This window comes from Podarcis raffonei, chromosome 14, assembly GCF_027172205.1.
Source record: "Podarcis raffonei isolate rPodRaf1 chromosome 14, rPodRaf1.pri, whole genome shotgun sequence".
Taxonomy (NCBI): domain Eukaryota; kingdom Metazoa; phylum Chordata; class Lepidosauria; order Squamata; family Lacertidae; genus Podarcis; species Podarcis raffonei.
In genome coordinates, this window is record NC_070615.1 from 17,407,957 (window position 1) to 17,430,932 (window position 22,976).

At 42.8% G+C, this 22,976-nt stretch overlaps 1 protein-coding gene across 2 annotated transcripts in view; it reads left to right on the top strand.

The window, feature by feature from the left end:
* PLIN1 (perilipin 1) overlaps positions 1–18,510 on the top strand; it is a 28,650-nt gene extending 10,140 nt beyond the window's left edge. For both annotated transcript variants that reach the window (XM_053364032.1, XM_053364033.1), the window contains exons 7-9: positions 10,518–10,661; positions 14,385–14,630; positions 16,357–18,510. In XM_053364032.1, the coding sequence (XP_053220007.1) occupies positions 10,518–10,661; positions 14,385–14,630; positions 16,357–16,761 (795 nt within the window). In that variant the 3' untranslated portion in view covers positions 16,762–18,510. The remainder of the gene's footprint in view (positions 1–10,517; positions 10,662–14,384; positions 14,631–16,356) is intronic.
* Positions 18,511–22,976: the final 4,466 nt, after the last annotated feature.

Genomic DNA, 22,976 nt, shown 5'->3' on the forward strand with positions numbered 1-22,976 from the left:
TGTTGTACCAAGTGCTGGATTAGCACGTAAAAGTTTAATTTAGGGCTTAGCATGTAAGAGTTTAATTTAGGGCTTAGCTACACATTAATTTTCTATTTTAAGCATCACTCATAATAACTTTCCCTATGGCTCCCACTGTTCTAGGACCGTTTGAATTCCCTGCCCAAAATTAAATGAGCCATCGTCAGGACACAGTCATAAAAATCGTAACGCCTTTGTTTCTTTAGACCATATTTCCTTCTCGATTCTTAATGCTCTCACTGTGCTCATGAGGACTGGAAACATAAAAATAAAGTAAACAAACAAGAAGTAAACAGAAATGCCATGAAGCCCATCTGGTGCATGTCAAGCGTGGAACTTTAAGAAAGAACCAAAACACTCAGAACAACTTCTTCTTCCTCCTCCTCCTCCTCTTCTTCTTCTTCTTCTTCTTCTTCTTCATTTACTGCTCCTCATCCTAGTATCACAGGACAGTTTACAATATAAGAATACAAAAATATGCAACATTGTTGTTGTTGTTGTTTAGTTGTTTAGTTGTGTCTGACTCTTTGTGACCCCATGGACCAGAGCACGCCAGGCACTCCTGTCTTCCACTGCCTCCCGCAGTTTGGTCAAACTCATGCTGGTAGCTTCGAGAACACTATCCAACCATCTCGTCCTCTGTCATCCCCTTCTCCTTGGACCCTCCATGTTTCCCAACATCAGGGTCTTTTCCAGGGAGTCTTCTCTTCTCATGAGGTGGCCAAAGTATTGGAGTCTCAGCTTCAGGATCTGTCCTTCCAGTGAGCACTCAGGGCTGATTTCCTTCAGAATGGAGAGGTTTGATCTTCTTGCAGTCCATGGGACTCTCAAGAGTCTCCTCCAGCACCATAATTCAAAAGCAACATAATAACAAACAGACCAAATAACCCATCCACACACAGTTCAAAAGGCCATAGTTTGGTCCTTGGTCTCTTTTGCAGATGCTTTTTGGCAAGAGTAACACCAGGAGATTCCGAGGGCCTGATAGAGAGGCCTGGGGACCCTGGGCCTTAGGTTCTCCACCCTTGCTCTAACCATTGGACTACACTATTGGCCTGCACAGAGAAATAATTTGACCTATGCTCCTAAGTAAGCCAATTCCTAACTCTGTTCCTAATTTATTTTTAGGATTATATGATAGTTTCCTGTGTTTCCTTTTAGTGTGGGGTTCTGATCTCTACTAAAGACTTTATCTCTGGGCACTAGGTTCACAAATGAAGATGAAAAGGCTGGTTTATTTTTAACTGGCTCTGTATTGATTCATGACTTTGATTAACATCCTTCCTAAAGCCATGAACTCTCCCTCGTGGAGTCATGGGAGCATGGGTTTTGAACAGGAGGAGGAAGACACACAAATTATCCCCCTTGGTACCTCCTTTCCAACATCCTGTTGAGTTTGTGCCTGGGAACCATCACATAGCTACTTCCCCTCCCAAGGTCTTCTTTCCCCCCACTCCCCATGTATATCTTCCAAGGATTGGGTCCTCCTGGCTCCAGTCCCAATACAGAGAGATGTGTTGGGTACCCAAGATTAAGTAGAACATGTTGTGGTTCCCTTGAGCTGGGATTTGCATGTGCAGCTTCTGGAGGAAGCTACCAAGCACTCTTAAGAGTGTTTTCACTCTTGAGAGCTTCTGTGGTGTAGTAGTTTAGAGTGATGGACTAGGACTGCAGGGAGGGGAACCCGGGTTCAATTTGCCCCTCTGCCACACTCAGTTGATGGGCTTAGGCAGTGGTTTTCTTTCTTTCTTCTAAAAAAATATTAAGTAAAGGTAAAGGGACCCCTGACCATTAGGTCCAGTTGTGACCGACTCTGGGGTTGTGGCACTCATCTCGCTTTATTGGCCAAGGGAGCCAGCGTACAGCTTCCGGGTCATGTGACCAGCATGACTAAGCCACTTCTGGCGAACCAGAGCAGCGCACGGAAAAGCCATTTACCTTCCCGCTGGAGCGGTACCTATCTATCTGCTTGCACTTTGATGTGCTTTCGAACACTAGGTTGGCAGGAGCAGGGACCGAGCAACGGGAGCTCACCCCGTCATGGGGATTCAAACCACTGACCTTCTGATCGGCAAGTCCTAGGCTTTGTGGTTTAACCTACAGCACCACCCACATTTAGGGGTACTCTAATTTTGACTCAAGAAAACCACCATTTTATAGTTCAGATCAGGGAAAATAAATACAGCAAATGGACAAAAGTACGAAGAACATGTGTTACCTCATATTGCACAGCTGACAGCTCACAGTAACTTCCACATTGGCATGAGGGTGTGTGCACTAACATCTTCCCAATTCCTTTGTTTGCTGTTGGTGTCCGTCGCCAGATGTCGTCCTTTCAAAAACCATGAATTTACATACACTTGAAGGCTCAAAGGAGGGCCTACCAGTTTTATAAACATTAAGTTGGCTACAGGGTTTAAATGCAATGAAGCTCTTGTTGGAGTCAGTATTAAATTCATCTGAGAGAAGCCACATCACTTGTTGAAATTGGGGTGTTCTTGATTATGTTTAAAAGAGGCATAAGAGATGATGGAATCTTCTTTTCTGAAAAGTGCTCTCGAAAACCCCTTAGGATTTATCTATCAAGAAGTCCAAATCTGTCGCACCAGTTCATTGTTTCTGTTTCGCCAAAGGTTAAAGGAGGATTATCTGGCCAAGTTTTACAATCCAACATGGGGTAGCAATGGAACGGACAATTCACCGTGCTAGAGAAGAAACTAAAATTTTTAACATTTTTAGTTTCTTCTCCCGTTAGATTCACAACATGTTTAGGGGTATGCGTACCCCCAGAAAAAAAAACCCACTGGACATAGGTCATTTTCTATCTCTTAGCCCAATCTACTTTACAAGGTTGGTGAGAAGATAAAGTAGAGCTGTCACACGACCTACTTTACAGAGGAGAATCCTCTGTTTGAAGGTCTGCATGTTTTTAGGAGTCTTCTGTTTGAAGGGCTGCCCAAGCCAAGCTGGGTTAAAAGATAAAGAACTCATAAGAAGGGAGAGCAGGAGGGATCTTGAAGTTCACAAAAGCATTTTTTTTTTTAATAAATTTTTATTAATTTTCCAACACATATTAAGAGACAATACAAAACAATACAAAAACAAACAAACATATAAACACGTATAATTTCTTAACCTTCTTTTCCTTAAGCCTTCTTTCAACGACTTCCCCATACCTCCTTTTTCTGCATCCCTGTTTTAAATTTTTCCAGCAACCCCTAATTTTAATTACTTATGGCACTTCCTTTAAATCCTTTTTCTCATGTCCAATTGTTTATCGCTGCAATTCTATTTTGCATTACTCAAAACATTTTAACACTCATTAATTTTACAACAGTTCTTAAGGTAAACTTTAAATTTCTTCCAATCTTCTTCCACCGTCTCTTTCCCTTGGTCACGGATTCTGCCGGTCATCTCAGCCAGTCCCATGTAGTCAATCACCTTCGTCTGCCATTCTTCCAGTGTGGGTAGTTCTTGTGTCTTCCAGTACTTTGCTAAAAGTACTCTTGCTGCTGTTGTCGCATACATAAAAAACGTCCTATCTTTCTTTGACACCAATTGGCCTACCATGCCCAAGAGAAAGGCCTCTGGTTTCTTCACAAAAGTGCATTTAAGCACCTTTTTCATTTCATTATAAATCCTTTCCCAGAAAGCCTTAATCTTTGGGCATGTCCACCAAAGGTGATAAAAAGTACCTTCAGTTTCATTACATTTCCAACATTTGTTATTGGGCAAATGATAAATTTTTGCAAGCTTGACTGGGGTCATGTACCACCTATAAATCATTTTCATAATATTCTCTCTTAAGGCATTACATGCCGTAAACTTTATACCGGTGGTCCATAACTGTTCCCAGTCAGCAAACATAATGTCATGTCCAATGTCCTGTGCCCATTTAATCATAGCTGATTTAACCATCTCATCCTGTGTGTTCCATTTCAACAGCAAGTTATACATTCTTGACAAATTCTTAGTACTGGGTTCCAAAAGCTCTGTTTCTAATTTCGACCTCTCCACCTGAAAGCCAATTTTCCTGTCCTGTTTAAAAACTTCATTTATCTGGTAATAATGAAGCCAGTCTCTTACTTTAGACTTCAATTTCTCATAACTCTGCAATTTAACTTTTCCCTCCTCATACTCTATAATTTCCCAATATTTCGGCCATTTGGATTCCATATTTAATTTTTTCACTTCCTTAGCTTCCATCGGTGACAACCACCTGGGTGTTTTGTTTTCCAACAAATCTTTATACCTAATCCATACATTATATAGGGCTTTTCTAACAATATGGTTTTTGAAACCTTGGTGGATCTTAACCTTGTCATACCATATATATGCATGCCAGCCAAATCTATTATTGAACCCTTCCAAATCCAAAATATCTGTATTTTCAAGAAGCAGCCAGTTTTTCAGCCAGCAAAAAGCCGCTGATTCATAGTACAATTTTAAGTCCGGCAGGGCAAACCCCCCTCTTTCTTTTGCGTCAGTTAGTATCTTGAATTTTATTCTGGGCTTTTTGCCCTGCCAGACAAATCTAGATATATCTTTTTGCCACCTCTTGAAACAATCCATTTTGTCCACAATCTGCAATGTTTGAAACAAAAATAACATTCTCGGCAAAACATTCATCTTAATAACAGCAATTCGGCCTAACAAGGAAAGTCTCAAACTTGACCATATTTCTAAATCTTTTTTCACTTCTGCCCAGCATTTCTCATAGTTATCTTTAAATAGATTCACATTCTTAGATGTCAAATTTATCCCCAGGTATTTCACCTTCTTTGCTATCGATAAACCAGTATCACTCTGGAATTTCTCTCTTTCTGCACTTGTTAAATTTTTGTCCAATACTTTCGTTTTCTGTTTATTCAGCTTAAAGCCTGCTACTTGACCAAATACTTGTATTAACTCTAAAACTCTTCTCGTACTAGTGTCTGGCTCTTGTAAAGTTAAAACTAGATCATCTGCAAATGCTCTCAGTTTGTACTGTTTAGCTCCGACCTGAATCCCTTTAACCAGCTGGTCCCCTCTAATCATGTTTAATAAAACCTCCAGGACAGATATAAAAAGCAGTGGGGATATTGGGCATCCCTGTCGTGTCCCTTTTTCAATAGCAAATTCTTCTGTAACCACATTATTTACAATCAGTTTTGCTTTTTGTTCAGAATAAATCGCACTTATACCATTCTCAAAACCTTGGCCTACCCCCATCCCTTGGAGATTCTTTTTCATAAAACTCCAAGAAATATTGTCAAAGGCTTTCTCCGCATCCACAAATATTAGTACTGCCTTAGTATTAATATTAACTTCAAGTAACTCCATTATGTCTATTATATTTCTCACATTATCTGACAAATGTCTTCCTGGAAGAAAGCCCGCTTGGTCTTTATGAATCTCCCCCACCAAAACTCTTTTCAATCTTTTTGCTAAAATGTCTGCAAAAATTTTGTAATCCACATTGAGTAATGATATAGGGCGGTAGTTCTTAACCTGGTTCTTCTCAGTCTCTGACTTTGGTATAAGTGTGATATAAGCCTCTTTCCACGATTCAGGTGCCTTTTTCCCCTCTAAAATTTCATTACAAACCTCCTTCAGGAAAGAATAAGCCATTCTTTCAAAGCTTTGTAGTATCTGGAGGTTAGCCCATCAGGTCCTGGGGATTTTCCCAATTGCATACTTTGAATGGCTCCCTCAATTTCTTGATCAGTAATCTTCTGGTTTAAAGTCACTTTACTTTGTTCAGAAATTTTTTGTAATCCGTATTTTTTAAGAAATTATTCTATTTCTTTTTCATTCACCGGCCCTTGTGCATAAAGTCTCCTGAAATAACTCTGAAAACAGTTTCTAATCTCATTTGGTTTATAAATGCTCTTTCCTTCCACTTCTAGATTTGTAACCGTATTTTGTTTTTGTCTCTTCTTCAGTTGCCATGCCAGAAGTTTCCCACATTTATCAGCCGATTCAAATGACCTTTGTCTCATTTGTTTTATTTTCCATTCTATCTCTTGGTTCATCAAATCCATATATTGTCTCTGGTAAAACTTAATTTCTCTCAAAATTTCATGTGCCTTTGGTTTGGATCTCAATTTTTTTCCCCCTTCTTTTATCTTTTCCAAGATCTTATCCTTCTTCTCATTATGTCTCTTCCTTTTTATAGAATTCTGTTGTATTAAAAATCCTCGCATGACGGCTTTACTTGCGTCCCAAATTACTCTTTTTTCCACTTGTGTTCTCAGATTTATCTCAAAGTAGTCCTTCAATACCTTCTGGGCCTTTTTATACACCTCTTCATCTCTAAATAGGGAGTCATTCATCCTCCATCTAAAGGATCCAGCTGTTGTTGTGTTCATTTCCATCTTTACGGCGTTATGGTCGGAGCAAGTCTTTGGGCAGATTTCCACTTTCTTTATCTTAGATGCCATTCCACTAGTTACCCAAATTTGGTCAATTCGAGTCCAGGTCATTTTTGCCTCAGAAAAGAAAGTTCCCTCTCTCTCAAGAGGATTCCTTGTTCTCCAAATGTCAATCAGGTTCATATTATCAGTCATTTCAAAAAAGGTCTTAGGTAGTCTCCCATCTTTGGAGACCACCTGTCTTTGTGCTTTGTCCATATTTGTAGAGACCACTCCATTCATGTCTCCCATTAAAACTACATTATAATCCAAATAGTCCATTAATGTCTCATGCAATTTCTTAAAAAATTCTGCCTTCCCTTCATTCGGTGCATAAACTCCTATAATCAATAGTTTTTCTCCTTGAACTTGAATTTCAATTGCCAAATATCTTCCTTGTTCATCTTTAAATACAAATTTAGGAGCCAACTTTTCCTTTGCATAAATCACCACACCTCTTTTCTTCACTTTGTCCGATGAAACAAATTCTTGTCCTAATCTTTTGTTAATAAGTAGTTTTCAGTGAACTCTGGTCACATGAGTTTCTTGTAAACAAATCAAGTCCAATTGTTCTTTTTTCAAAATATGAAAAACCTCACGTCTTTTTCTAGGGAGGTTCAGTCCATTACAATTCCAGCTTAGAATTTGCAGAGACATCTTGTTATTTATTTAGTTACTCCCCCAGCTGCTCCCAACAAGTCTTCTTCTGTTGGTGTTTTGATCCCAAAGGATAGGTTTGAAATGTCTGGTACTTCTGCTAGGTCCGTAGGTTCCACCGTTTCCTTCAAAAGGTCCTCCTCGTTCCTTGCCAAAAATTGTTCTTTATCTTGCACTGTTTTTATCTTGATTTTCTTTCCCTTATAGTTGAAGGACAGGCCTTGTGGGAACTCCCATCTGAATGGTATGTTGTTCTTTCTTAATAGGGTGACCAAATCCTTGTAGTAGGTCCTCACTTCCAGGATATATTTAGGAATATCTTTAAAAATCTGCACACGAAAATCTTCAATCTCAAGGGGTCTTTGAAAATGTAAATTTAATATCTTATCTCTCTCTTCCTGAGATCTCAGAGTTATCAAGCAATCTCTTGGGCTCTTTCTGTTTTGTCTCCTGCCCAGTCTGAAAGCAGTTATTATCTTAAATTCCTCTTCTTTCAAATCGTCCTGCCAAAATTCCAGAAATTCTTTTGTAAGAAAGTCTATCAAATTGTCCTTTTCATTTTCTGGAATCGATCTCAATCTCAAATTTCTACTTTTCCTCTGTAATTCCATTAAAGACAGGGCCGCATCATGTTCTTCCAGCTTTTTACTGACTGGTACCAATTTTTCCTGTGCATTTTCTGCAGAATTTTTTGCCTCTTCTGCAGAAACTTTGGCCTCCTCCGCAATCTTTCTAGTTATTTCATTTTCTTTAACTAATTTATTTATTGTCTCTGTATTTAAATCCAATTTTGTTGACAGCTCAGACAGCTGTTTGGAGTTTTCAGTGCTCTGCTTTGTGAGCACTTCCAAAGATTCATTTATTTTGACTAATGCCCTTGTCACTGTCACTGTATCCATAGAAAGAGTTGTAGCAGCTGCAGCTGGATTTGTAATTGACCCCCTTCTTTTAAGTTCAACTTTACTCTTAGCTCTTGTTGTTATTCTCTCTTCTGTTGGGCCACTCATCCCAAGGTCGTTCCCACGGGAATTACTTTCAGTTGGAAAATTCCACAAGCCTATTCCTTGCAATAAAGATAATAGCAATTTCCCTGCAGCCTCTAGAGGGAGCAGTCCAAAGTTCCTATTGCAAAACAACAAGAGTTCCCTTCAAAGGTAACAAAAGTAATAACCAATTGTTAATTGTATCCAAGTAATGGCAAATTGTAACTTTCCAGAGTATCAGACTTGAAGCCAGTAAAGTCTTTACTTGTTATAAAAGGGCAAAACACCAACTTTGTAGCAAGCCTCTAGTGACAGCTCTCAGTCCCGGTGGCTCACTTTCCAGGCAGCCCTCCCCAAGGGTTCAAAACGGCAGAAATTTCCCCTTCTATGCTTCCTCCATGCAGGAAAGACAAATCAAAAATCTTCCCCCCCTGCCCTGGCCTGCTAAAGGGGGGGATTAAGTCCAATGTCTGAGTCCGTCAATTTTTAAAGCTGCTTCCTGTCAAATTGCAGCCTCCTATTTCGTTGCTTTGATTACATGCAGTCCGAGGAAGGCAGACTTCCTTATTTTTTGCCTTCTCCGTTTTCAGCCAATTTCTAAATGTTTTTCTTTTGAAGTTTTTGTTCCTTCTTACTCACGGATAGTCCAATTACGTTCCGAATGTCAGGAAGGAATCGACGCTCTCCGTCAAATGGCAGCACGGCTTCACTTCGCGGGCTGGGTAGCGGCTCTCAGTACCGCGCTCCCCGATGCCGCTCCGGAGCCTTTAAAAAGACTCCTTTGCAGTGAGGGGGGGCGCTTGAGGTACCCACCGAGCCTCCTTGCTCTCAGGCTTCTGCGCCTGAGATTTTAGGGGTCCCCGCTTCGCTGTAGCGGTCAGACCCGAACTCGCGAAGCAGCCTCCCGGAGCGGAGCTCAGCAGGAGGCAGCCATTAGACGCTGGCGCCGACCGGAAGTCCCTGAAGTTCACAAAAGCATTGGCCACCTGGGCACAAGTTTTCCCCATTAAGGTGAGGTGTATTGTATTCCTACATAAGATACAGTACTTAACCACCAACCTTTGTACCTGGTGTCCTTTTCCTGTAGAATGAGTCATACTGTGGAGTGGGGAAGAACTCCTTTTAGCTGCCCTGGTGGGGTAGTGAAATGCTTAAAAGTGAATAACGTGTAGCAAATTATTTTATTCATGGAAAGTGTTCATTATGAGTACATGAAAGCTTTCAAATGTAAAAATAACTCTTCATATTCAATTTATACATTTCTGACTCTAACAATTTATAGATGGTTAAAACACAGAGAGACACCTGAGCTTGATGATGGGGTCCTAGATGCTTGAATGAGGTGTGTTTGCCAGCCAGGGATAGCTCAGTTGGTAGGGCATGAGACTCAGGTTCATGAATTTGAGTCCCATGTTGGGCAACTTTCCTTCATTGCAGAGGGCTGGATTAGATGATCCTTGTGGTCCCTTTGAACTCTACAATTCTATGGTTCTATGATTTCTAAACTTACACCAATACATAGAAATCACTGACCCTGTCAGGGGACTGCCATCGGAACAGAGGAGCGAGGCAAGGGGGCTGTTGGGATACAGAGAGTCTCCGAAACTCCTGAGGAGCAGTTCCTCTTACAGTGGTGGGGAAAGCCACACCTCCAGTGGAGAAGAGAGGGAAGGGGTCAGCCAAGCAAGGAAAGGGCTCGAGGATGCTGCTGAGAGCCCCAGCGCCTCACCTCGCCAGGCTTTGCACACCACTTCCGCCTCCCAGCTTGCGCAGAGGGGTGAAATGCAAGAAGGGGAGGAGGAGGCTTGGAGTGCCGAAGTTCTTATGTTGGGGGAGAATCCGGAAGTGGCCACTCCCGGATTCTGCAAGTGACTAAGACAGACATGAATTTTGTATATTTGCACTGTAAATAGTTTGCACAATTGTTGTTGTTTAGTCATTTAGTCGTGTCCGACTCTTCGTGATCCCATGGACCAGAGCCCGCCAGGCACTTCTGTCTTCCACTGCCTCCCACAGTTTGGTCAAACTCATGCTGGTAGCTTCTAGAACACTATCCAACCATCTCGTCCTCTGTCATCCCCTTCTCCTTGTGCCCTCCATCTTTCCCAACATCAGGGTCTTTTCCAGGGAGTCCTCTCTTCTCATGAGGTGGCCAAAGTACTGGAGCTTCAGCTTCATGATCTGTCCTTCCAGTGAGCACTCAGGGCTGATTTCCTTCAGAATGGATAGCTTTGATCTTCTTGCAGTCCATGGGACTCACAATAAAACCTGTAAAAGACAGGAGTCCTGCCTGGTTACTCACGAGCAACCACCATCAGCGTCTGACAGACCCTTTGAAATTTACACTTTGATGTGCCCAAAGTGACAAATAAATCATTTCTCACCCATGTCCAATTAATTTTATTCCGCATGTCTTCTTTGGGCCTGGAAACGCATGCACTCTTCACCATTTTCTTCTGTGCAGGTTGTCTTGGCCCGGCAGAGCTCAAAGAAGGTCCTGAAGATCATCACTGGTGTTCAGAGCGCAGAAACCGGCTGCCTAAGCAAGAAGGTTCAGAAGATGCCAAAGAAAGAGGAGGAAACCAAGAAAGATGACACTGTGAGAAAGGTACAACTTTTGAAATCATTATTCTTGGACCATGTGTGTGGTGTGTGTAGAACGTAAATCAATGACAGAAACCATCATTTGCACGCAGAGGGTCCCAGGTTCAATCCTTGCCATGTCCAGGTAGGCCTATAGGAAACTGCATAGAAAAATGTGTTTAAGATAAATTTGCACTGAAATGCTGATGGTTTTCATGGGGATTATTTTTAAGCACAAAATGCTGCAGATATGTGGTGGATTGAATTTAATGTTGGGAAAATAAGAAACTTAGAGAACTGAAATGAACAGATCCTTCCACCCTTATGTAGAATAATTACTCCCCACCAAGACTTTCATCTTGCTTAAAAGAAAACCTCAGGAACAAAGAAGAGTAGTTTTTAGTTTTATGCAGAAGGGGAGCAGCTTTCCAAATCTTTCAAACTCCCATGTTCACAGAGAAAACTTAAAATGTGGAGATATATGATATCCACCAGAGTTCTGTTCCGCACTGGAGAAGCAGAGTTAGCTTTTTAGGAGATTAGCTTTGGCATGTAAATAAATGGTGTTAACCTGTTGAATCCAACTGTTTTGGATTTGAGGCAACCAGGCATTTTGCTTTTTCCCTCCATTGGGTGCAACTGGGGGAGTCAAACCAGAGGCCAAAATTCCACAGGAAATTCATCCTCTATCCAAACAGCCGGGGGAAGGAAATGGCGAGAGCTCTTTCCCAAGGGGACAGGGCATTAAAAAGCCAAGCACGGGGTCTTTGATTATATCAAAGACCCTGGAAATTCTGATGTTATTACTATTATGACCTCTGTTCAGTGGTGGGGACTTTCAGGAAAACTTTAAATTTACAATTTTTCCATTGTCCTAAATTGATGGAGCTCTGATTTGACATGTTTACCCAGAGAAAATGGAATGTGCTACTGTGTATTGGGAGCAGAAGGGTTGGGATGTGGGAGAAATGTGATTTTATTTTTGTTTGCATTTTAATGAAAAACTACCTAATTTACCCTTCTGCAAACCCAGTATGTGAGCTGACACGCAGTTATGCTTTTACATTTGTGCTGCTCCGAATTCTTCAGTTCAGTTTGCCAACCAACCAATATGTACAAAAATGCACATATTTCAGGGAAACGTGTGTAAGAATTCATAGGTTAGTGGAAACAGCATACAAGAATGCATGCTTGAAAAAATGTGCATATTACTCAAAACAGAATTAAGAAATGTGCGGTTCGAATCCCCACGACAGGGTGCGCTCCCGTTGCTCGGTCCCTGCTCCTGCCAACCTAGCAGTTCGAAAACACCTCAAAGTGCAAGTAGATAAATAGGTACCGCTCTGGCAGGAAGGTAAACAGCATTTCCGTGTGCTGCTCTGGTTCACTAGAAGTGGCTTAGTCATGCTGGCCACATGACCCGGAAGCTGTATGCCGGCTCCCACGGCCAATAAAGCGAGATAAAGCGCTGCGACCCCAGAGTCGGCCAACACTGGACCTAATTCTGACAATTTCAATTTCTCTCAGTTTCACATTTTCCCAATATTACCACGTTTCTGCAGTAATTTGAAAATGCTCCAGCAACAGCAGCAGGAGGCCCCATTAGCTAAAGTGGTGCTTCAGGTTAAGAACAGTTTCAGGTTAAGAATGGACCTCCGGAACGAATTAAGTACTTAACCTGAGGTACCACTGTACCTGGGTCCCTTTACCTTTTTTATGTTAAGAGAAATTTGCACTAAAATGCTGGAGCATTTTCAAATTACTGCAGAAACGTGGTAATATTGGGAAAATGTGAAACTGAGAGAAATTGAAATTGTCAGAATTGTCCATCCCTAGTGAGATTCTGTGGGAGAGAAGCCATCACTTCCCCTAAAGCCTGTGAGATCACACCAGCCAGGGCAAATATTGGCGATGGGGATAATTTTCTTTGTTGCACACCCTGACCTGGTTCAGTTTAAAACCTCATTGATACTACAGTGGTACCTCGGGTTACATACGCTTCAGGTTACATACGCTTCAGGTTACAGACTCCGCTAACCCAGAAAAAGTACCTCGGGTTAAGAACTTTGCTTCAGGATGAGAACAGAAATCGTGCTCCGGCGGCACAACAGCAGCAGGAGGCCCCATTAGCTAAAGTGGTGCTTCAGGTTAAGAACAGTTTCAGGTTGAGAATGGACCTCTGGAACGAATTAAGTACTTAACCCGAGGTACCACTGTATCTGGGTCCCGTTGACACTAGTTTTTCATCATTCTTGGGGTTATGTCAGGGTACAATAGAGTTTGGGATCAATCAGATCCAAGATGTTCTCAGATTCCCACATGGCTCACCCAGCTTCTGGTCCTATTGCTCCACAACCTAGACCTAATGATGCTTAGCACCCTTAACAAACTACAGTTCCCAGGATTCTATGGGGAACTGGTGACCCGGAAACTACAACTAATCCAGAATGCAGCAGCTAGTCTGATGACTGGGAGTGGTCGCCGAGACCACATAACACTGGTCCTGAAAGACCTACATTGGCTCCCAGTATGTTTCCGAGCACAATTCAAAATGGTGGTGCTGACTTTTAAAGCCCTAAACGGCCACAGCTCAGTATGCCTGAAGGAGCATCTCCATCCCCATCATTCAGCCCGGACACTGAGATCCAGCTCCAAGGGCCGTCTGGCAGTTCCCTCACTGCGAGAAGTGAGATTACAGGGAACCAGGCAGAGGGCCTTTTCGGTAGTGGTGCCTGCCCTGTGGAATGCCCTCCCACCAGATGTCAAGGAAATAGACAGCTATCTGACTTTTAGAAGACATCTGAAGGCATCCCTGTTTAGGGAAGTTTTTAATGTTTGATGTTTTATCGTGTTTTTAATATTCTGTTGGGAGCTGCCCAGAGTGGTTGGGGAGGCCCAGCCAGATGGGTGGGGTATAAATATATTATTAATATTAGTAGTAGTAGTACAGTGGTACCTCGGGTTAAGAACTGTAATGGTTTTAGGGGTTGCTCGTGCGTAAGTTACTGCCACTCTAGGCTAGGTTGCCTGGTTAAACCCTTTCTGTCTGGACAGCCCTTCACTTCGTGGCTGTTCAGTCGCTAGCAGAATCCGTCAGTGGGCGTTTCTTGAACTTCTGCCAGCAAAGAAGTTATTTGACGCCAAGTCTACGCCTACTTTCCCTGCGCGGAAGTCTTCTGCGCAGGGTGGGTGTGGGTAGTGGAGGACCCGTGCTCTCCCCGCTGGTCTCCGGCGAGGAGTCCTGGAGCCACCTTGCCGATTCCCCCATCTGCCCCCCTTCATCCCTGGTGTTACGCTGATTTCCTTCCCCGGCTGATGAGCTGCCTCTCTCCCTGCTGGGCCCTTCTCTAGCATCGCTTGGGAGCCTTGCCTCCGCCTCTAGCTCCGATGTCAGTTCCCTGACAAGAACTTAATTCATTCTGGAGGTCCGTTCTTAACCTGAAACTGTTCTTAACCTGAGGTACCACTTTAGCTAACGGGGCCTCCTGCTGCTGCTGCCGCGTGATTTCTGCTCTCATCCTGAAGCACAGTTCTTAACCTGAGGTAATATTTCTAGGTTAGCAGAGTCTGTAACCTGAAGAGTCTGTAACCTGAAGCATCTGTAACCTGAGGTACCACTGTAGTAGTAGTAGTATTTAAAGTGATATGAAACCACTTCAAATGAATGGTGCAGATGTGGTCATGGGTACTCATACGGGAAAGTCATGCTTGCTCAACCAAGATCCTTGGCTTTATTTTCTGCTTCTAGACAGCAAAGCAAGTCGAGGCACAAAGCCTGGTGGGCAGTGTGTCTCAGAACCTGCAGACGTCGTGCTTCTCCATTGCCTCAAGGGTGAAGGATGCCCCTGTTACTGTCTGGAATGCAGCTGGGCAGCTTCTGCAGGTCTCTCCACAGAGGGCCATGTCTGAGGCAGGGGACAAAGTGGACCTGTTGAAAGAGACCTTTCATAATCTCACAAGCAACCTGCTGGGAACATTCTCCTCCTATGTACCTGTAAGTCACATCTCCCTTCTGTGGGATAAGAGGTGGACTGGTGGGCATATTTGGAGTTCACATCTGCATAATTGGAGTGGGGGGGTGTTGCAGCTTGAATCTTTGTGAACCATTTGCCTATGCACAAACTAGCTTGTCATTTAGAATGGGGAGGGGGAATCCGATTCATTTCACATTTCAAGATGGACCTACCTCTAACTGGCATTTTTCCAAAGCAATGTGTGAACCAAAACACAACCATCATTTGAAGTTTGCAACCCTCCGAATGGCTCAATGCAGCTCTCCAGCCAGGTAACAGGTACAAAAATGCTGATAAATGCATCTATAGCATACAGCAATGGCATATATTAGACATACAAAAACGTATCAGGGGAAATTGCTTTGCCAAAATGTGTATACTAGGCAAAATTGCGTACAAAAATTTGTCTTTGGGGAGACATTGGTGCGAAAATGCTGGTGAATTTTCACGAGGACTTCTGTTTGTTTAAAAAAATGCAGACTGATGTGGTAACGTGGAGAATTGAATTGAAAGAATGAGAAACTGAAATTGACATGGTCACCATTCTCTATCCATCTCTCTCTCACAAACACAAACACAAACACACACAGACACAGACTTGCTGGTTGCCTTAGGTCTTTTCCCTGTGTGCCCAGGCCACATGGGAGTAGCTTTCCTGTGATTCTACCCTATGTGGATGTAAATTCCACAACCACCTGGATGTAGCTCATTGAATGGGTCTTTCCCACGCTGCTGACCCCCCCTTGGGCCAGGGACATACTTGGTAGAAAGGCACTACTCATGCAGGTGCAATGATCATGCACATACAGCACAATGCCAAAAGTTGAAGACTGTAGGGTATGGCCTATATCTGTGTGGGCTGCAGCCTTTGCAGAGATCTCTAAAGCAGTGGTGTAGAACCTGTAGCCCTACAGATCTTGTTGGACTCCAGTTCCCATCAGCCTCAGCCAGCATGGCCAGTGGTCAAGGATGATGGGAGCTGTAGTCCACCAAAATCTGGAGGGCCACACTTCCTCACTCCTGCTCAGAGGCCACACCTGTTGTTGGCATCAGTAGTGTGCCCCAGTATCGTAAGTGTTGGGAAACTGTGTACTTGCAGCTACTCACACAGAGTCAATTAAGGTTTGGCAGACAGCCAGAAGGCAATCTGAAGGAGTAAGTCTGCCTGGTGATAACAGAGACATGGAGACACCTCCCTGATTGGTCAAGCGATCTCTAGGGAGTGATAATTAATGGCCTACTAACTGGGAGTTCAGTGTTCAGAGGTTTAGAGTTCTGTGTGTCACTGTAGGAGTTGTGAGTAGTATATGAGAGAGGTAGCAAAATATCTGTGTTCTGTTCCTGTAAATAGTCCACTGTATATAATAAACACCTAACTACAAGTTTCTGGTTCCTGTTTTGTCTATCCTGTCTGCAGCCAAGCTGCCAATTGCTTCCATGAATTCTGCCTGTACTCTGCTAGGTCTGGCTAAGGTCCTGCAACTAGTCAGAAAAGTTGTGAAACACCAATAGGTTTTGCCAATAGTAAGAATGTTTGTGCAAAGTTCTGTCGTAAGTGCTTGAACCCATCTTGCAGAAACCAATCTCTAAAGGTTGAGTTGGGAGGAATTTCCTGAAAAATTATAGGGTCTGGGTTTACCCATCCAAAATTCACACCTCTCTCTCTTTCTCTCTTTCCATATCCACTCTCTCCCATCCCTGGTTTAGCTTCCAAAGATCTCGGTGAAACAAGAGGAGACTGCAAGCGTGCCCGTGGCTAATTCTGAGTCAAGTCAAGGCCAGGAAGGTACCCAGCCTGTGAGCACAGATGCTGAGGAGGAGAAGAGGGGGCTCGCGTATCAGCTCTTAGGAATTCGGCGGTCTAGCCGAGGTCACCATCCCCTCTCCTTCCTCAATCTTGATGAGCCCCTTCCTCCTCACCCAGCCCCCTACCAACATCAGAGCCCAGCCTTTGACGCTGAGTATGCAGGATCCCGCAAATCTGCCTTCTCCCCTTACAAGAATTGGGCTGGCAGCAGGAGAATGAGCGAAGGGCTGTGCCGCCCCAGTTCACAGGTTGTGTACACCAGGGCTCATACAAGCCTCCATAGCACCACCTTCAAGAAAGACTAAGCCAATAAGAGGCCCAAACCCTCTGCTTAATAACTTGTTCTGTCTCTTGAGTCTCCTGCCCTTGCTGGCTTTGCAAGCTGTATAACATTAGAATATATCAGGTAGAGCCCGGCCTCCTCAAAAAGAACATTGTGGGGTGTGGAACTGACTCTACCCCTAGAAGTGTGTGATCAGGATAAGGACCACAGTAAGTGAGGCTAGTAACCCATTTCCCCTCACAAGAGAAAAAATATTCTCCTCCAAACCTTCTATTCCTCATCCAGTGATGAAGAGAAATAGCTTTGACAATTCTTATCAGGGCCACAACCTGAGGAGTTATGTGTTATCACTCCACACTGTGTCACAGTCCTAATCTTGTATTTAAAACAAACAAAACAAACCTCCAGACATGTTAAATAAGGAATGGGGAACCTGTGACCCTCTGGTAGGGATGGATGACTCTGTCAATTTCGTTTCTCTCCTTTTGTTTTGTTTTAGATCCGTATTAGTTTGCAATTTTTCTTTTAAAAAAAAAACCCTTGTGAAAATTAATCTTCATTTCAGGGCTAATTTCTCTGAACAAATGCATGATTTTTGCCTATAATGCACATTTTTTGCCAAGGAATTTCCCCAAATACAATGCATTTTTGGAAGTTAATTTCACTAACGTATGCATTTCTAGGTACACTTTACCCAAGCACATACATTTTTTGAACACTCTAATTGCTTGGAGAACAACACAGCAAAGTTTGCAGATGTGCAAATCTCAAGAGACGGCTTAGTTTTGGCTCACGTGTTGTTTCGGAAAGTGTGAATAAGGCAGGTTCACCTTTAAATGCGAACTGAATTTAATTTCTCCCCATTCCTAGCTTCTTGAGTTTTGTGGGACATCAAGTTCCATCAGCCCAAGCTAGTAGTCAGTGGTCATGAATGATGAACATTGGAGGGCCACACATTCCTCAGCCCTGCCAAACGCATTGACATGCTTAACATTATGCCTTGTTTGACCTTAAGAACCATAGCTAAAGACAACCTTCCTTACTTGGTTGGGCTACTTACATTCCCAGTTGGGGCTTTAAACGAATGGCAAATCAGTGAATTCTTCCTAGCCGACAGAAACATAGAACCATAGAATTGCAGGGTTGGAAGGGACTACAAAGGTCATCTAGCCCAATCCCTTACAATGCAGGGATATTTTGCCCAAATGTGGGGCTCGAAGCTACAACCCTGAGATTAAGAGCCTCATTCTCTACCAAACTGAGCTATCCCTGGCCAGCAAACACGCCTCCGAGCATCTAAAACCCCACCATCAAGCTTACGTGTGTCTGTGTGTTTTTAGTGTCTATGAATTGTTAGTGTCAGAAATGTATAATATGAACAGTTATTTTATATTTGGAAGCTTTTATCTACTTTCCATAAATAAAATAATTTGCTAGACATTATTCCCTTTTAAGCATTTCGCTACCCTATCAGAGCGGCTAAAAGGAGAGAGAGAGAGCCAGAGAGACAGAGACAGAGAGTGTTTTCTGTTTTACAATTTAAAGTACTCATTTTTACATCCTTAAAATATCCGTGACTTCCCTTCTTCTCATTCCATGGTTCATTTTACAATCCCTGCATATTTTACAGAAACTATACCATTCAGAGTTCCATTATTACATCCATCATAACTTATTTACACTGTTGGATTTATCTTAATGCTGCCAGCGTTTTCAGCTGTACACAGTTATTTCCCATGTATTCAATAAACATTTTCCAATCTTCTCTAAACGTGTGTTCTTCTTGTTCTCTTATTCTGTTCCACCTGTCAAGCAGCTCTTTCAGTCAGAAAGTTCTTCCTGGTGTTTAGTCAGAACATTCTTTCTTGTAACTTGGGTCAAGTACTACGCTCTGGAGCAGTGGCATAGGAAGAGAGGTGTGGGCAGCCCCGGGTGTCATCACTGAGGAGGGTGACAAAAAATAACTCCCGCACCCACCGTACGCCCCTTCCTACGCCACAGCAGGAGCACTCTCCCATCGAGTGATTTCCAGAAGCATTGCTGCCTCCAACTTTGCAGGCAGAGCATAGTCTTTATGGCTAGTAGCCTTCGACAGCCCTCTCCTCTCCATCTTCCTCACCTGCTCGCTCTCCACGGAACCTGGAGAGTCCCAGCGCAGCCAGCTGGGAAGAGAGCGAGGCTCCCCCTGGTGGGGATCTTCCTGCCAGGTTTCAGCTGCCCGGAAGGTTTCCAAGGCTTGATTGGGTTGAAATCGGCTGAGACTGCTTGGGACAGGTTTCCACGAGGGCTGCTTTTCTGGTATTGTCGAGGGCAGTGTGGGAGTGAGTTACCGTTAATACTTTTTGCTGGGTCTGGGTCGCTCTGGAGAGACCAGGAAGAGAAGAAATTCAAGAAAGAATGGGAAGACATTATAATGTATTTAAGAGAACACTGTAAAGAACTAAAAACTTTGGCAGGATTAGAATAAAACTTTTAAGGTACAAAATACAATGGGAAAATGGTTAATAATATTTTTAACAAGATAGAGAAAATAGGATAAGCTGAAGGAAAAGGGGATTGACAATGGAAACCAGGGAAGGGCAGTGGGATTCTGAGGATCCTAAATGTGATGGTGAATTATGTGTTTAAACTGAGATTGGTTCGGTAAAATTTAATAAAAATATTTATAAAAGAGAATTGTAGTTAAGCAACATCTGGGAGGCCACAGGTTCCTGCTGTAGACTTTCTTCACCAAGCCGACAAGTCCTTCTCCAGCTTTATGAATCCTTGCCAGCTGGAATTTCTCTTTAACTGTTAGCCTGCCGCTCCCCTACATGCACACACTTGCTGTAATGAGCAGAAATGCAGAGATGCCACACAACAGGAAGGATACAGGGTTGATGTGTGGGAGATGCTGTTGTTGGCTGTTTGCAGTTTAGTAGCGCAGAGAGCTTGCTGGGGAGACCATGCATTAAAAAATAAAGGACTCAAAAATAACTTAAACTAGGTTTTAATAAGAAAAACAAAAACTCCTTTTACACTAAATACATTAACAACCAAACCAGACCCAACCACCAACCCATCCCCCAGGGTAATGGGAGAGCTAGGTGCTGCTCCTTATATACTACACCCAAATGCTGACACACCTTAATCAAATACAACTCAGCAGCACCTGCTGTGTTTCACAGCTGTAAAGCTGGGTCTCGTTATCTTGCTCTGGCCCTTGCTCTGGCCCCTTAAAGACATACACATCGGGTGGAACAATGATGAACCTTTACATTTAAAGAAACCATTCAACATTTCCCCTGCGGTTCATCATTGTGGAACAAAAACATAAAGCATACTTTGTACATGTCTTTCATGTGTAACCTTTGGAAGTGCTTTAGTAAAAATGTCCGCAATTTGATTGTCACCTGGAACATATTCAAATACAATCATTTCGTCAGCAATTAGTTTCTTTACAAACTGTAAGCGTAACCTTAAGACTCTAGTGCGCTGCGTATTGGTCTCTGAACACAGGATAGCAAGTCCGCTCTGGGAATCAAGGTAAACTTTTACTGGTAGTGTTACTTGCATCTGTAGGTCTGCAAATACTTGCAGATACCATTCTACATCACGAGTGGCCTGAACGCATGCACATAATTCACTCTCTGTTGTGGAGAGACAAATAATGGTTTGTGTCTGGGACTTCCATTCAAATGGACAACCGTTATAACAAAACACCATACCAGACACACCCCTGCAATTATTTTGTTCCACTGCATGAGATGCATCGCAGAAAATTTCAAAACCTTTGTCAATACATGTTGTAAACTGCAACCTATAATGTTTGGTGTGTTTAAGGTAATTTCTGAACAGCATTGTAGCTTTTTGGCTCAAAAACTGCCTTATTGGCATACACAGTATTAAAATGTTCATCTGCAAAACGTTGTGGCTTCTGCCTCTTTCTATCTGAACGTCTCAGTCCGGAAGGAGAGTCAGACTCCTCAGACTTAATGGGACTAAGTGAACCACTAGTTTCAGATTGTAAATCATTGTCAGATTGAAGAGATGCCTGTAGGTTAAGCTCACGATCAGAAAACTCAAGAGAATCTAACCTCCCCTTGGGTGCCTGTGACTTTAAATCCTCAAACAAATCAGATTCAACAGACTTTTTGTCGTTTTCCATTAATTCAGAAGCACCATTTCCTGCTGCTGCTGCTTCTTCCTCTTCTTCCTCAGTATTATCTATACCATCAGTATCTTGGAAGACAGCAACTCCATTCCAATTTACAGTTTGTATCATGCTTCTGGTAATATGAAATTTGCCAGTTGCTGGTATGTAAATTCTGTACGCCCCCTGCTGGTAGCCCATTAATTTTCCCTGGACACTACGTTCACCCAATTTCTGCTTAGCGGGATAATGCATAATTACATCCGAACCCCAAATGCGTAGGTATTTCAGATTAGGGCGTTTTTTAAACAGCTTCTCATAGGGGGTGACATCTAAACCAGAATGATAACTGCGATTTTTAACATAACAAAACGCATTAAGCGCTTCAGCCCAAAAGTCTTTGGGCAGATTAGCATCGTGCAGATAAGTTTTAACCCCTGCCTGCAGGTCTCGCTGCACAACTTCAACAAGCCCATTTTGCCAGGGACTTCGGGGGCAAGATAACTCATGAGTAGTCCCCTGCGCTTCCAGGAATTTCTCAAAATCCTCAGAAACAAATTCCCCGCCCCGGTCAGAAAACAGGTTCTTAATTGGTTTGCTAAAGTGCGTTTTTACCCAGTTGCAAAAAACTTTGTACTTCTCAAATGCTTGGGACTTCTCAGCTATTGCATAAGTCAAACAATATCTACTATACTGGTCTATCAGAGTAAGCCAGTACTTAGAACCTCCTAATGATGGTGGGAGTGGCCCAACTAAATCACAATGTACACGCTCAAATGGCTCAGTTACTTTCCTATCTGAGCACCTACCCTTGCGTGCAACCTTAATCTTATTCTTGCAACAGGATAGACATTGCATAAAGAATTTACATGGTTTTAAGTTGAGGCCATTAACAATATTCTTTGTCTTAATTACATCAGCAAAATTCAGGTGTCCCAGAATTCTGTGTGCCTCATGGACACACCCGGAATGTGGCCTTACATTCCTCAACCCCTGGCTTGACTGTGCTGCTCTGCAATTTATAGGCGATTGGGAGTAGGTGCGAAAATACAGTCTATATAAACCATCAGATTCCCGGGCATATAATAGACGTTTGTTCCCATCGAAAAACTCACACATTGACTTTAAGAAACGCACAGTTATGCCTTGACGAGCAAAGCACCTTACTGATAATAAATTGTCCACTGACGGGCAGTAAATGCAGTTCGCTATTGTAATGTTTAAAGAGTCAAGTTTAACAGTACCCCTGCCAAGCGACTGCAAGACTTGTGAATTGGCTAAATGTACATTACCAATTTCCTCTTCGAAAGAAATAAACAAGCTTCGATCGTTGCAAATATGCTGAGATGCTCCTGAGTCCACAACAAAAGACTTCCACTTGGCACGTTTAAGTCTTTTACGATCTGTTGTCCTAGCATGGAAAACTCGCGGCTCGTTTCTGTCTCTACTATACGATGTCGGCTGCTGGGCTGACAACCGTGACTGACGAACAGAAACAGGCTTGGGAGTACTTTGCTTTCTTTTGGATCTGCAGTCCTTTGCAAAATGTCCTTGTTTATTGCAGAACCAACAACGCTTTGCAGCTTTAAATGCAGTTGTATCACCACAGGTTTGCATATGGCGTTCCTCATTACTTCTGGAAATAGGAGTGCTTATGGCACAAGCCTCCCTTCTATCCAACTCGCCCATTAATCTTGCCGTTACCCCTTCCACAGTTAATTGTGCTGGTGGAACAGCAGATATCTGGCTAGCTATACCATCAAAGTCCTCATTAAGGGAACAAAGAATGATAAAAACATACTGAATATCAGGTATGTCCATGTCCCTTCGAATTAATTCGCCGCATATTGCCTCCAGATGTCTCAAGTGTGCTGCCAAATCACCACCAGGCTGCAACTTCGTCTGGTACAACTGCTTGAAAAACGTCAATGCAGATGCTGACTCTTTTCTAACATGCACTGCTGCAAGACTGTCCCACATTTCTTTGGCAGTTTTCTTATTCCTTATATAGACTACTTGCTGGTCGCTGACTGCCAAATTAATTATCGCCCTGGCTTTTGCATCTCCTTTCGACCAAGCATTAGTTACAGGGTCAGGAGGGTCAT